At 36.3% G+C, this 16,410-nt stretch overlaps 1 protein-coding gene across 17 annotated transcripts in view; it reads right to left on the reverse strand.

Annotated features, from left to right (window-relative positions):
* The window catches only part of DMD (dystrophin), a 2,358,181-nt gene that overhangs the window by 1,118,506 nt on the left and 1,223,265 nt on the right, over positions 1–16,410 (reverse strand). For all 17 annotated transcript variants that reach the window (XM_057310259.1, XM_057309646.1, XM_048213297.2 and 14 more), the window contains one exon: positions 15,197–15,391. In XM_057310259.1, coding sequence (XP_057166242.1) covers positions 15,197–15,391 — 195 coding nt within the window. The remainder of the gene's footprint in view (positions 1–15,196; positions 15,392–16,410) is intronic.

Genomic DNA, 16,410 nt, shown 5'->3' on the forward strand with positions numbered 1-16,410 from the left:
AAAGCAAAAACTGGGGCAGGGGATGTCACATTCCCTGGATAGCTAGATAATAGCTCCTTGGTGTATTCTCAGAGAATGTTGTCAAAAATTGGCTGGAGTCCAGGAAATCCTTTTAAAAGTCCCTACACATGCTCTTGTCCCTGAGGCACTGCACACAGAAAAATGGTATATGCACCAAAGAAAATCCTGTAGCAGTTTCCACAGTTTAAAGCCAGAGATGAGATCTTTTATAGCTTTTTACTATTCTATTTTGTCTAGAAATAAGTGATCTTTATAGTTTCTGACCCTCTAAAAATAAAACCATAGTCCCTGTAGTTTCTATAGTGATAGAAAAATCCCTAGGATCACTATAAAATATATTATTTTCATTTCTATCCCTGAATACTTCCTTATATTACCTGAAGCTATGATGGCAAAATCACAAAGTAGTCACTTTTTAGTCAATTTTTTCTTAATTTTGACATTCCCCTCCGAATTGACCTCCCCACACTGTCAGTTGGGTAAATGTGTGCTAGTCACCCTCCCTGCGAAAGGAAACTTTAATTTCTGGAAGACATTTGTACATGAGTGAGTATAACTTAAGTCCTTAATATTTTAAAATAGCATCCTTGCAACTCGGCTTCATGGAATCAAGTCAGTTAAATAAGACGCTTATTTATATACTGCTAATAGAGAAAAATTAGACAGCAAAGTAACTTGCACAACTGGAAGATGAAGTCCAGCTATGTAAAATAAGGAAAAACAGAAGATTATGAACTGGGGCACCTGGGTGGCTCAGTTGGTTAAGCATCTGCCTCCAGCTCAGGTCATGATCCCAGGGTCCTGAGGTCGAGGCTGAAGTCAGGCTCCCTGCTCAGCAGGAAGCCTGCTTCTCCCTCTTCTCGTGCTTGCTCTAATTATCTCTCTCTCTCTCAAATAAATAGATAAAAATAAAAAAAGAAGATTATGAGCTACACTGTTATGTCAGATTTCTAGTTGAAAAGCTGGTGGTTTAAATAAGAGTCCCTTGATAACACAGACATGAAAAGCCCAAACTTGGAGATAAATATTTAAAAACATGAGTCTCCCTTTAGAGGGAATTGGTTTTTAAAGGGGATTCATAACACAAACAATTTGAACCTAAAAGTATTTTGTTTATTCAAGTACTGGGTAATAAGTGCCTTCAATGGGCTAAAAAGAGAAACTAGACACTACAGGTCATTTATCTAGGGACCCAAACAAGGGACCTTTTTGCCAATTAATCAGGTTGAGATAAAGGTCTGAAGTAACTCTTCACTATGCCCTCTTCTCTATCATAAGGGACAGATTTCTGCTGTTCAGTTTTTCTTCTATTTAATGTAAAGCAGCAACTACTCCCTTGTCAGAATGTTTCATTACAGAGCGTGCCTTTATCCACCTAAACGGTAAACCTATTTGTATGAATGTCAATGTAGATACTGCGGAAATTGAACAGGGCTGGAGGAGGGGATGGTGGTATTTGATAAACTGAACTTATTGTAAACAAGATGAAAATAAACTTTTAAAAAAGTTACTGAAATTTTAATGTTGTTTTTTACCTGCCACTAAGTTCTTTGTCTCAAAAATATGACAAAGAGTGCCAGTATGATCTCTAATATTTAAAAAAGTATCATTTCTGTTGTGTTTTCTCTGTGGTCATGAAAATAAGTGGGCATCTCACACATACAAAACAAAATTCAATTCAGCACTTGCTTAATCTTCAGCACAGAATTAAAAATAAGGATGCCTATAATTTACAGGCATCTTTTGTCCTATTTATACCAGGAGTAACCTCAAACACACCTTCACAATTTTAAAACTCTTAACCAAGGTAGAATTAAAATATGTTGATTGTAGATGTATATACAAACGTTAATCTAAAATTGTGTCTTCTATTTTAAAGTTTGTAATAATATATTCAGAAATTATTTAATCTTTGCTTCAAATTTTGCCAGTGTTGCCTTAGTAAGAATGTTTCCATAAGGGGGAGAAAAGCTATCTTAAAATTGAAACAATATAGTTTCAGAGATAGAAACATATAAGATAATATGAAAAATATCAAATTGATTGTTTAGGGTACTTTCCCCTAAAAGTGACTTCCACATAATGATATTCTGGTTTCAAGTATATTGAACTTCATTTTAAACCTCTCTCTCTTTCCATTCATCCATCCATCCATCCATCTAAAATTGCTTTCCAGTGATTCTTCAGTCTTCATTCCTCAAAGTAACTCATGTGAGCAGATGGCTATAAACACCTATAATTCACATTTTTTAACCATATTTACTTCCTGAGAGAATTTTTTTATTTATTTTTTATTTATTTATTTATTTAAAGATTTTATTTATTTATTCGACAGAGATAGAGACAGCCAGCGAGAGAGGGAACACAAGCAGGGGGAGTGGGAGAGGAAGAAGCAGGCTCATAGTGGAAGAGCCTGATGTGGGGCTCGATCCCATAACGCCGGGATCACGCCCTGAGCCGAAGGCAGACGCTTAACCGCTATGCCACCCAGGCGCCCCAAAATTTTTTTTTATTTTTATTTTTTAAATTTTTTATTATGTTATATTAGTCACCATAAGTACATCATTAGTTTTTGATGTAGTGTTCCATGACATTGTTTGCGTATAACACCCAGTGCTCCATGCAATATGTGCCCTCCTTAATACCCATCATTGGCCTATCCCAATCCCCACCCCCCTCCCTCTGAAACCCTCAGTTTGTTTCCCAGAGTCCACAGTCTCTCATGGTTCATTCCCCCTTCTGTTTACCCCCCCTTCATTCTTCCCTTCCTTCTCCTACCGATCTCCCTGCTATTCCTTATGTTTCACAAATGAAAAATTTATATTTATTGGTTCGCCAATATCTTCTTCACTGCACCTTCTCCCTCCCCTCTAGTAGTCAGTACTGTTAAGCATAGCCCTCATCATCCAACTCTGACCTCCCTAGTCTTACCTCATTCTGCTATGCCCCAGCTTTCTCTCTACTTCTCTAACTGTCCTACTATTCATTAACTCAACAAATAACTGTTGGAAACCTACCATGTGCCAGGCATATTCTATGTACTGGGGATATAACAGTGAGCCAGAAAGACAAAGTCATCCTATTTCTGTTAGTTCACGAACACTTTGCTGTGGCCTTAAGCAGAGTCAGTCATTAAATGACTGAGTTCTTTCATCTGCTGGATGCCCCTCTGTTGGGCACTATTAGCAGTGGGTCTATGATACTACGTTGGCATCTTGTTTATGCCATTTCCCACCTCCACCAGTGAGATCCATTTGTGTCAAACTGATAATTAGGTCATGGGAGTGGCTGAGATTGTCCACAGAGGTGGTGTTAGAAGGAAAGAAGGCTGGGAAAAGAACAGAGGACAAGACACCTTTTGTGAGCAAGTGTGAAGAAAAACTAACAAATTAACCCTAATTATTCCCATATCTCTAATCAAGATCCTCTCCTAAACTCTGACTTACATATATCCAACTGTCTCTTTGATATTTACGAGGATGTCTAATAAACATCTTAAGCTTAACATATCACAACTGAACTCATACCAAACCTTGCATCCTAACCTGATCCTCCTGCGATTTTCCACATTATAGTTAAATGGCAGCTCCATTCTCCCAGTTGTTCATGACAAAATTCTTAATGTTATCCTTGAATTCTCTCTTGACCAACCTGCATGCAAGTGGCCACCAAATACTATGAGCTCTACTTTTAGAATGTAACCAGAATTTGACCCTGCCACCACTCTGACTCAAATCACCATCTCCAGCTTGGATAATTTTGAATATGGGCATAAGAGTGCTTTCTTCATAGGGTTGTTGTGATGACCATATGAGTTACCACAAGCAAAGAATTTAAAACATGCCCTGGGACATAATAAATAAGTGGTAGCTATTAATACTGTCCAAATTCCAATCACATCCAAAGCACAGATATTCAAAGGCTTTCTGCTACGTAAAATTATTCTCCGTTTCAGCTCTCTACATTGCCTTATCCTCTTTCTGAATTCAGTTACACTTATGCCTTATACTATATTTTGCCTATGTCTTTCCTACTTGTATTACTTCCTAACTTGCTTGTATCACCATGATATGTGTATCCAATTAATGTTACAAATTACCAGAGTGTAGGGATCAAGTCTTATTTCTCTCTTAGAGTGTTAAACACAGTATTTGGGCCTTAATAAATATTTGTTGATTTGAACTGAGGAGAGGAGTCAAAGTTCTGAATCTTAAATTTGCTTATGAAAATCCAATCTGAATGGAATCACTGAACCTTAAGATTTGTTACACTGTTCTTGAACCACTGCAGATAGGCATTCAAGTCCCAAAAGATGTTGTGAGCTATTCAGTTATTTCTCTGTTTATTCTATTTTACTTTTACTGGTTATTTAGCTGTTAGAGTAAACAGCAGAATAGCAGTCCATCTGCATTTCCTGGCTAAGTTTCTCCATGTTTTTCTCACAGTACCTCAGATACATAAGTCCTTCTTTCAGAATTATGTCTGTCCAAGTTTCTCAGATGCCACAGAGTATCAATAAGAACAAAAGGGAAAATGTAAAACCTGCACTTCACTGGCCCAAGTATTTCGCAAAGACAATGATTCTAGTCCATCAGCACCAACTAAACTGGAAACAATTTCACAAGTCATTTTGCAATAGGTACATTGTGTGTTGAGTCATGCACATTGTCTAAATCACTTTATTGAAAGTCTTGATAGAAAAATCGGCTCTTGCACATAGCAAAGGAGAGTTGTAAAGAAGCAAATGCTATTTCTCTTCAAAATGAGACATATGGCATTCAATGTTTCCAATATTTTTAGACCCAAGGCATGCTTTTATGTCTCATGTAACTGAGGTGAAGAGGGACAGGTAGGTTTTGTGGACAAAAATTCTAAGGCAATACAGCAATCCAGGGAAACCTAAAAGAAATGATTATCACTGAGGAATGGAATTACAAAATGTGGACGGGATGTTTTTCTTTCCTCTATTCACTTTATACTCTTTTATACTGTATATATAGGGCATCATGAGCATCTTATTATTTTGATAAAGCACTGAAAATCCAGTATGAGTAATCAATCAAGTTCATAGTTGGCTGCTATACAAGATATAATTAAATCTGTATAAATTAATACAAATGACAATACACTATTTTAGAAAAATAGAAAACCTATTTGGCAACATTCTGCCCATTTTATAAATGATTAATGCTGTTGATGTTAGGAGAATATGCTTTTCATCACTGTGTTTTAGATGGGAGATAGAAAAGCAAAACCACTGTTCATATAATTGTTCTAAGCTAAACCTAAACACATAAATTTAAGAACAACAAAATAAAACATGGTAAAGAAGGAGGACCCTGACATTCTACTTCATTTCTTTACCTTCTTGAAAGCCCCACAGAGATCCCTAATGATGAGAACATTCTTCAATCTTTTGTCCACAGTTTGTCAAATTTAACTTGGAAATCGGTAGTAACTGGTATTCATTAATTATATGTGATTTACAACACAAAGTATTTGCTTCTTTTCTTTGAATGTTTAACAATATGCATTAGGATTTAGAAATAAGCAGATGGATAAAAGTCACTGAATTCGATTGAACTATATGCAATTGCCAATATTTGAACATTTTGATCTACACAATGTCAATTCATAAGACTCGATTGAATGCTGTTACAGTATTAACGTGCTCATGATTACCAATTTGGGCAGGAAAATGAATACAGACTAGCCTTTCTGAATGGCAAAAGGAAAAAAAACACATAATAACAAAAATAAATCTCAGAACCCCAAGAAAAAAAAAAAACACTACTGATTAAACCATTTTGCAATTAGAGCTACTTCAATGCTTTTAAACAGTTAATAAGGTATAGTTCTGAAATCTGAACAAAGGATTTTAAATTACTTAAAAAGAGTAGGGAAAAAATGAATTCAACATATTTCACTAGAAAACAAAACTCACACAAAACAAAAAAACAAAACAAACTAAACAACAGCATCTTATTCTTGGTAAAAGCCATAGGGCATAGAAACTTGGAATGATCTCAAGTTTTCGCATCCTCAAGAGAAATCTAAAACAGTGAGTTATTTATTTAGCACCTAAAATTAATAGAAGAATGAAAATTTTATACCCAAATAATACTTAGCATTGGAAATATACTAAAGGGAAATGACTGAGAATAAATAAGATCCGCTAAAAGAAGTTTTTACCAAAAACAAAGTTTTTTGTAACCTATGTGCATTCTCTTTGACTTTAAACTTGTTTTAACCTTTAGGCTATTTGCCAAATCTGGAAATAACTGTATGTATATTTTACGCTGTTGTCAACACTTCAAGTTTTCTAATATAAATATTCAATTGTATAAAGTTTGCTACTGTTTAAAAGATTGTTTGTTTTAAGATTATTTACATGAACATTGCATCAAAAACTGGGATGCACTGTATGGTGACTAATATAACAAAATAAAAATTATTTTAAAAAAAGATTATTTACATGAAAATTTAATTTATAATAATTTTTAAGATTTTGGATATTTGATGAATATGGGTTTTACAAATCATGAAACATATAATTACACATTTTACAAGAATTTTTCCATATAATCCTACATGCTTTCACTTTATCTTCATAATTGTACAGCTGAAAAGGCTGGGACAGGTATTACCATTAATCTAAATTCAAAGTAAAAAAAACAGACTTATGTTATTTGCTCAAGTACACAACCAGAAAGAGTCAGATTTGGCATCTAAATGTATGTCTTTTATGTTCAAATCCCGTGCTTTAGCAACCTCTGTATCCTACTGCCTGTCATAACCATATAATGCAAGATCAGTGAAGGAGAAATATTACTAATATTTCAATTACTTGTGGATTTCCTTACACATTTTCAGAAATGATTGGCTAAAAATTCAGTATGTACAAACCTAGGTAGAGTAAATGTCTCCATGTTGGTATATATGCATAGATTGTTAGAATTCATCTATGTCTGGATGATTTAATTTAAAACATAAGAATATAATATAAAAGAATATAATGTAAAAGAATATAATGTAAAAATAAAATGTGAAAAAAAAGAATATAATGTAAAAGAATATAATGTAAAAAAAAAGTAAAAAAAAATGTATAATATAAAAATATAATGTAAAATGTACCAGGCCTGGTACTGATAGATTAACATTGCTCTGTCCTCTTTGATTATGGAGTCCATATCTGGATTTACAAGACTATTGTTCGTTCATTTAACAGGTGCACATTGAAAGCCTATTAAGTACTTGGTACTGTTCTAGGAGTTGTAGATACAGTGGTCAACACCACCACCAACAAAATACTCTTTTTTCTGCCTAGTGGTTGTACACACGATCTTTGGAGGTCACCACAGGGAACAGGTCACAAGGAGCAGCTGGCTCATTTGCAAAACAATGCAAGTGGTGAAAACGGTATCTTTTGCTGCTGCTGACTCAGTATCACCATCTTAATCAATGTAGCACTGCAGTTAAATGGGTATACATACACTTAAATGCATGTGAATGTGTTTGAGATTTATAAAACCCTGCACTATTTTTTCCACATTTTGGGAAGGGGAAAATAATAGCTTTAACCAGTTTTAGCTAACAAAAATGCCTTGAGACCCTTTGTAACTTGGTTAACAGAAGAGCACACAACTTTCATCTCTAAGAAAAAAAGATTAGAGAAACCCATTAGTACTGTTGTGACAGAAGCCATTGGGGAGTAGATCTATCTTAAAATTGAAAAAGAGAAATTGGCGTACCAAAGACTCAAACTCCAGTTCATTTTCACTCTCTGGAATTTGTCTTTATCAGACAGATGAAGGCAACACCCTATATAAATCTAATTCTTCTCCTCTTTATGTCCCATCCAGCTACCAGGCACTACATTAATGACATATCAAATTGGGAAGAGTGTTCAATCAAAAGGCATTAAAGTACTTATTAATTAGATTTTTCTGAGCTTCTAAAGAAAAAAATTAAAGTTATTTTTAGTGGCTCTATGGTAAGTTGTCCTTTTGATTTTTTCTGCACAGTTTATGGTCCACATGTGAAAAACACCTCGTAAGTACAACTATATATTTTGGCCAAAACATTCTCCGTAGGACGATGCATGGTCCTTGCATAAATAACAAATCAGTAATTATATATCACAGATCAAAAAAATGACAATCTTAACTGGTCAAAGAACAACCTGAATTAGTCATGAATAGAAGGAAAACATCCCCGCAACTTAATTGCAACCTCAAAATTTCCACCAGCCTCATGAATTGTACACTTTAATGTGGAAGTTTCTGACTTCTAGAATTTATAGGATGGGGATTATCAAAACAGTCTTTCTGGGAGAAATGTGGTAGGAGTTCTTAAAGCACATTTTATCAAAGATGGGAGTACACTGCAGCAAGGAAGTCAAAGTAGGACAACTGCTGGGCCTAATGAAATGCTCGTGGGGAGAAAAGAATGAATAATTTCCTATAAAAGAGACACATGTATAAAATATAAAAGAAAACTGTACCAAAATACAAATAAATATGAACTGGGCACGGCTACAATGCAGTAAATATATATAATCTCTTCACCATTAGAGGAATGAAAAATTAAGTGCTACAGAAATGATTTAAGTAGGATTTAAATCACAATGAATAGATTAATATTTGTAAAGTAATTCACAAATATAAATAGCAAGTTGAACAAATAAATCCCCATTCATAAAAGCAGTGGAAGAAAGGAATTATATTTATAACTGAATAAATGTGTTAGCTGAAAAACATGATTTCCCTCAGAGAAATCACTAAATGATTACATTATTCAAAATGTTATACATAGTCCAAAAGATCAGTATTTACAATGTGGTAATACATTAAATTTAAGCAGAAGTCAAAAAGCACTGATAATCAAATTTTGTTTTGACATTTTATATGCTCCATGATTACTTAATTCAAAATAATTGCGAACTCCTTTTGTTCAAATATTATTAAATTGGGGAAAAATCTAACCCTTTCTCTAGCATGCCCCTGTAGTACAAGGTGCACAGAAACATTATTTTTTTCAAATATTTTGTTCAGATTTGTACATAGGGTATCTCTTTCTATTATTTGATACCCTAAATACCAGACTAGAAAAACAGTTTGCTCATGACATTAGTTTTGTCCTCATCCAAATGACTGATATTACTCAATTCGTGCTTAAATGTGATCAAGGAGAAAGATATTGATCAGGCTGATAAGATCTCAGTGCCAGTCGTTTTGCTCCTGCTTCAAGCCACCAGGGGCAAAGTGTAAATATCAATGAGAAGAAATCTTACATCCCTCAAGGAATCCTCTGCCAAATTCACAGGACACCTAAATTCTCCTGAGTCCCAAATGTGCTAAGAATAGATCTTCATACATCTATGCTCAAGTTCCTGTGTGGATACAGAAATGAATCTGCTACCTCCACTTGGAAAACATTACGAGAATCTGAAAATCTCTCCTTACCACACTCGCCCGGGCCACCAGTATCTCTTCTCCACCTGCCCTCCTTGCTTTTACTCTTAATCCCCTACAGTTCTCCCCTATCACTCCGCGTAATCGTCTTTTTAAAAATATTTATTTATTTATTTATTTTAGAGAGAGGTGAGTAGGGAGGGGCAGAGGCAGAGAGAGGGAGAGGTAGACAATCTCAAGCAGGCTCCCCACTGAGCACGGAGCTTGATGTGGGGCTCAATCCCACAACCCTGAGATCATGACCTGAGTCAAAACCAAGAGTCGGATGCTCAACTGACTGAGTCACCCAGGTGCCCCTCGACCAATGTAATCCTTTTAAAATATAAATCAGATCATGTCATCCATCTCCTCAAAAGTCTGCAATGGCTCCTATCTCACTCAGAGTGAAAGGGAGTCTTTACAATGGCCCACCAGGCCCTCCACAATCTGGACCCCCATAACTCCTTTGATCTGATGTCCTACCTCCCTCCTCTGGCTTATTCTCCTCCAGCCACACTGGCCTTCCTGCTGTCCACTGACCAAGTTAGGCACACTCCCAATCTGTGGGCCTCAGCATTGACTATTTACTATGCCCAGACAGTAAGTCTGAGTGCCAGGCCGACTCCCTTACCCTCTTCAAATCTTTGTTCAAATGTCCACCCTATTTAAAATTGCAATCCCACCTCCTGCCATTCTACCTACTCCTGCCCCTTTGGTAGTTTTATACCCCTTGTCCAACTCTGTGTTTTCTTTTTTTTACCTTTTTAACAATAACTGTCGTATTTAAGTATACTGATTGTTTGTTTGCTTATATTCTGTCTCCCATTGCTATAATGAAAATTGTATGAGGGCAGGGTCCATTGATTTTGCTCACTGTTTTTTAAGCACTTACGGTGATGCCAGGTACCTAGCAAGAGCTTAATAAATATGTTCAAATAAATAAAACCTCACTCAGTAAATCAGCAGCCTGTCCTTTTAAAAAAAAGATTTTATCTATTTATTTGAGAGAGAGAGAGAGAGAGAAAGCACGAGCAAGGGTAAGGGCAGAGGGAGAAGCAGGCTCCCTGGGAGCCTGATCCCAGGACCCTGAGATCATGACCTGAGTTGAAGGCAAGTCCTTAACTGAATGAGCCGCCCAGGCAGCCCTCTTAGCAGCCTGTCCTAACAATTTCTTTTAGGTCTTAAGGACCCTACATAAAAGCTGGCCCTGTCAAAGAAGATTGACAGACTTTGATTTACAGTCTCTGGCTTTTTAAGCTCACAGCAAGCTCTTTCCAGCACTGTTGAGGTTGAATAACAGCTGCTTCTACTTCTGGATCCTATCTAAACTCTGCATTGGGCCCAGGTGTCCTGTCAACATCTGTGAGATTTGTTCATATGTCCGCAGTTCTTGTCACCCTTTTGCCTTCCAAAAATACAAAAAAATTAATCTACCTCAACCAGATTGTCAGTTTAGATGAGAGAATCAAAATGATGCATTTCTGACTTCTTTCTTTCCTTCCCTTTCTTTTCCTCTTTCCACCTTCCTTCTATCCTAATTCCTTCCTTCGTTCCTTCGTTCCTTTGTTCCTTCCTTCTTTCCTTCCTTCCTTTTATGGAATCTTCTTAAACTTTCATGGATTAATTGAGAATTAGAACCCAGAACATTTTTCCTATAAACTGGGCATGACAGACCTCAGTATTCTACTGTGTTTTTCCCAAAGTCACGTTTGGTATGCTTAACATAGTGCTATAGAAAAAACTTCTGTGAGAGGTAGTTTAGCAGAGTGGTTTATAGCTCAGATCCTGGAGCTACTTTGCTTGGCTTCATATCCTTGCTACATCAATATTAGGTGTGTCAACTTTGTCAAGCTACTTTATATTTCTTCAGTTTATTCATCTTAAAATGCAGAAAATAATTTTAAATATTTCACAGAGCTGTGGTGAGGATTAAATTAGTTAATATAGGTGAGTTATTAAGAGTGACTACCACTGAAAGAAAAATATTTTTGTCCGAAAAATTCACCTTTTTAAGGCCAAGATCTAACCGAGCAACTAAGGAACTCCTTAGTGGAGAAGTAGCACAGTCACTGGGGAATGGCCCATCAAGCTGAATGGAGTATTTTCCAAGATTTCTGTTAGCAAGTGCTGACTGAATAGTGCATATGCCATTATTTCTTTCAAAATTATAGGCTGGATGCCTGAGAAGCAGATTGTAAGACTAGAATGTATATGCACAGATTTACTTGGGAATGATCCTAGGAAGCACCAGTAAGGCGGTGGAGAGGGTAGGAGAGGAAGCCAGTTAACCACTGTACTATTTGGAAAGTTCCTACTGTGCCCAGTGGGGTCTCAGTCCTGCTGGGGAACTTCAGGTCAAAGTGCAGAACATGTCTCAGGGTTACTGCAGCTAAAGATGTGGATGAGCAGTTTCCCTTATCCACAGAAAGGTACCTGTCATTGGCTGAGGTTTGTTGGGAAATGTGGGGAGGCAGAGCCTTAGACACCTTATGAGTAGAGAGAGTCTTAGGCAGAGTCCCAGGCACTTGCAATTGGCAGCTGCCAGTTAAAGTGCAGGGAGCCCTGAATGTGGAGGGTGTACGGGTGAGGGCCCAAGAACATTGCAGACACCAATATAACCGAAGCTCTCACTAAAATCAGGTATATGGTGGCATTAATCCTTTCCATTAAAATAAATAAATCAATAAATCATTGCTGTTTCATGACAATAGATCAAATATTTAAACCTCTCAGGGGCAAAACTTTTGAAAACTTAAAAAGTTCTATGTTCATACTTCATTATTATTTTTATTGTCATAAGAACACTTACGGCAATATCCAACCTCTGAATAAGTTTTTTTTTTTTTTTTTTTTAAAGATTTTATTTATTTATTAGAGAGACAGCCAGCGAGAGAGGGAACACAAGCAGGGGGAGTGGGAGAGGAAGAAGCAGGCTCATAGCGGAGGAGCCTGATGTGGGGCTCGATCCCATAACGCCGGGATCACGCCCTGAGCCGAAGGCAGACGCTTAACCACTGTGCCACCCAGGCGCCCCTTTAAGCGTACACTGTATTACTGTTACCTATAGGCACAACGTTGTCCGGCAGATCTCTAGAACTGATTCTTTTTGCATTTTATACCCACTGAATAGCAACTCCTCTTTTCCCCCTCCCCCCAGTGCCTGGCATTCACCATTCTACTCTCTTTTATGCTCATGCCTTCATATGAGACAGTTTAAAGCAAGATTTTATGATTTAAGATTTGATGATTAAGATTTGATGATTTGCTACTTATATTTTAGCAAATTCTAAGACAACTGACATTCTTTTAAAAAAATAATGACTGAGGGGCGCCTGGGTGGCACAGCGGTTAAGCGTCTGCCTTCGGCTCAGGGCGTGATCCCGGAGTTATGGGATCGAGCCCCACATCAGGCTCTTCCGCTATGAGCCTGCTTCTTCCTCTCCCACTCCCCCTGCTTGTGTTCCCTCTCTCACTGGCTGTCTCTATTTCTGTCAAATAAATAATAATAAATTAAAAAAAAGAAAAAAGAAAAAAAAATAATGACTGAAACCTTCAAAACTTTAAATTCTTTCAAAACTAGTGTACTATTATTTGTGCAATGAATATTATAACTTTTTACATATAAACAAACACAATCAATTGATTCACAATGCTAATATTGGCTTTAATATAAGAATAAATATTACTTATGTGTATGTTCCTCATTCACTGCTAGTTTTGCCCTAGATAATGTATTAGCTATTAAATGCAGATTTCCATATGTAAATAGGTATTTTTCTGCTTTATTCTTGTCAAAATGATTGGGTAGCTTTCCAGTTCAATAAATCTATGGAAATTATATGTGCTATATTACTTATATTATGTTCAGAAAGTAATTACTTTAACTTATTACACATTGCTTGTGTTGTATTGTACTTTAAAGAAATATGTATGTTAAACCACAGCAATACCTACTACAGTTCTGTAATTTGATTCATGCAAATCTGTCAGGAATAAAATCAACCACAATTTAATTTCAAACCTTCCCAACCAGCAGCTGTACAATTTATGTGCTACTTTTCTATTTTTATTACTGGATAATGACAATGATGAATGCCTTTAAGAGGAAATACATATTCATCGAAAAGACTGAGATCACAACTATCCCTCTTCAAAAGGCCCACAAAGGTAGGAAGCCCATTTGTGTGCTACTGCAGATTTGTCGGCAGTGAGCTGGAATTACGCCCAAAACTGCATCTAATGAGGTTTCAATAATCCAGTGAAATTAAACCTGCAATGATACTTTTTTACAAACCACAGTAATCAATACGATCGCAACTGGCATCAGCTATAATACTCTTAAACATATCTGGAAGAACAAATGATTAGCTGAGTATAGCCAGGGGCCCATCATTCTGAGTGTGCCAGGTTAAGAGGTATGAAGACAAAGATATTCAACTGGCAACTTAATAAGTTTAGGGTCACTGCTCTCCTGACCCATATGTCTGGGATCATGGAATAAAATGAATATTAGCTCATTAGCAGTGATTTACATGTTGAATGACAATGATGAACTTATAAACTGTGCTGTCATGTGAAATTAGTTAATGTGAATAATGACAAGAATGCTGGCATGTCTCCTTTATCAATTGATCGGGTTTCTTTTCTTCACTGCATCTATCAGCAATATGACTTTTATTTCAAAAAGAATAAGAAAGAGTACCATACTGAAATGGTTGGAGAAGTTCCAGAGATCCATGCCTTTATTTTATTTTAACATGTAATTTTATAGCTTACTTGATATAATGTAAGATAGTAAATTCAAGTCACTCAAGATATTGCAGCTCTGATTTCCAAAACAACCAAACAGCTTTATCTATGTGTATACTTATGCAGACAAATGTGTAATATGGAATGAGCTCCCAAGAAATCATTTAGAGTATAAAATACTTTGGCTAATAGGTGCTGCTGAGAGCAAACTTATCTTCTGTCTATAATCTCACACTATTTGCACTGAAAAATACTGAGCTCTGGCTATACTATTTCATTTTGAATGTAAAATGTATGATCACAAAAATTATCTTGAGACACACATTATTATGTACATTTTCTTGATGCTACGTTCATCTATCTTCAAACACTTCCCTCTGTAATTCAAAGTCAATTCCCTCATCGTGTTTTGCCTTAGTTTGAGATTCAGAAACACAGTTGGTGGTTTGAAAAACCCTGGATTTTGGTGGTAGCCTTTGCCTGGTAATTTTAAAGAAATATTTCATTGCTTTCAATTCAATTAGATTCCATGTAGTCTAGTATTGATACTGGCACTAATTCAAAGTTGAATATTCATATTATAAGTAGAAAACATAAAACTAAAACTGTATGCAACAGATACCATTTAAAATCTCATCTAATTCCCTCTTTCATGGGAGAAGAAAGCAATGTATTAATTGCAAATAGACTGTTACTCTATCAAAGCATGCTTTTTGATAAGTTCTTTCTGCCCTGAATCTATGTAAAACTATTACTTTTGTCTGTTGCTTCATTTTAGAAAGTCTCTCAACATTAAATATTATAAAATGCCTCTTTTGGTTTATGTCTTCCTATCCCAGATACCTAGAACCAACCGTCCTGTAAAGTGTTTCAGGTAAAAATGCCTTCAGCGTGTACACTTAAGTCAACTGTTCTGGTACCGCAAATGATCAAGATAATTTTGTAAAAATCTAATAAAAATGCTGTGCTTTTACCTTCAGAGATTCCTCTTGTTTAAAGAGATCTTCAAAATCTTTAGCACAGAGTTCGGGAGCATTAAGAAGTTGTTCCACTTCTGATAGAGCTTGTGAGACATGAGTGATCTCAGTCAGGTAAGTAGAAGGCACATAAGAAATTTCCAAAGGCATGTCTTCAGTCATCACCATCACCGACTCTTCGTGGACAGTGTGCTGGTACAGACATACAAAAGAACAGTTCTTTTAGCTTCCTGCTAATGAAAAGATCTCTGAGTTTATATAAATTCCAGTTTATAGCTGACAGAGGGCTGAAAGTGAATAAAAAGTGCATGATGGTAAGTCCAGTAAAAAGGTTATTTATATACCCTCTTCTCACAAAAAGTGTTAGAAGAATTTAAAAATAAGAGATACATACACATTAGTACCATGAGTGTAAGAATGAAAGGTCACGAGAGGGATAGTTTTACTCTAAGGATAATTTTTACAACTGTTTTTTAAAATGTAATTCTAAGCTTCCTAGAAAATTAGGTATAGGGTAGGATACTGGGGAGTTCACATCTGTGGTTTTCCTACCAAAGGAACCTCTCCTATACTTTTCTCCCCAAATCTAGATTGAGGTACAAGAGGGACAAAGTGGTTTTGGCTGGTATATACTTTATACTTTTACATTCGGCACCCTTTTCTTCCAAATTCCAGACACCGGCTCCCTTCTTTAATGCTAGTTTCCTGTTAAGTTAAGCTGCCAATGAAAGTACTAGATGAGAAAGACTGAGAGCGGAATTCACATTTTAATAAGAACTCCAGAAAGCCCTAAGGTCTAAGGAAGCACTAGTCTCTCCTACATCTACACTTTCCTACCTGCCATTCAAGTACTATGGTTGATGGACATGTGGAGCTTAGCATCCTTTTGGATTTGGCCAATAGCATCTCTTTCCTTACTCCTTGTAAGAGCATGAAATAAATACTATTTGGCACGCAAATTCAGAAAGATAGATGACCTCTGCTCTCTTCTGTCTCTACTATACGCAAAAAACTCTTGTAAATGAAATTAGTTTTCCAGTACTTTGTTTTGAATTGATCAACTGTCATCTGCCTGTTGATGGGGTCAGCTGAGGGTTTCAGTGGCGAGTCTCTAGAGGAGTTCTGACGATCAGCATGCTAACACAGCCATTTATTACTGCACAGGTTTTATGACAAGACCGTCCCCATTTTTGCAGGAATGTAATTAAATG

Source organism: Ursus arctos, chromosome X (assembly GCF_023065955.2).
Source record: "Ursus arctos isolate Adak ecotype North America chromosome X, UrsArc2.0, whole genome shotgun sequence".
NCBI classification, from domain to species: domain Eukaryota; kingdom Metazoa; phylum Chordata; class Mammalia; order Carnivora; family Ursidae; genus Ursus; species Ursus arctos.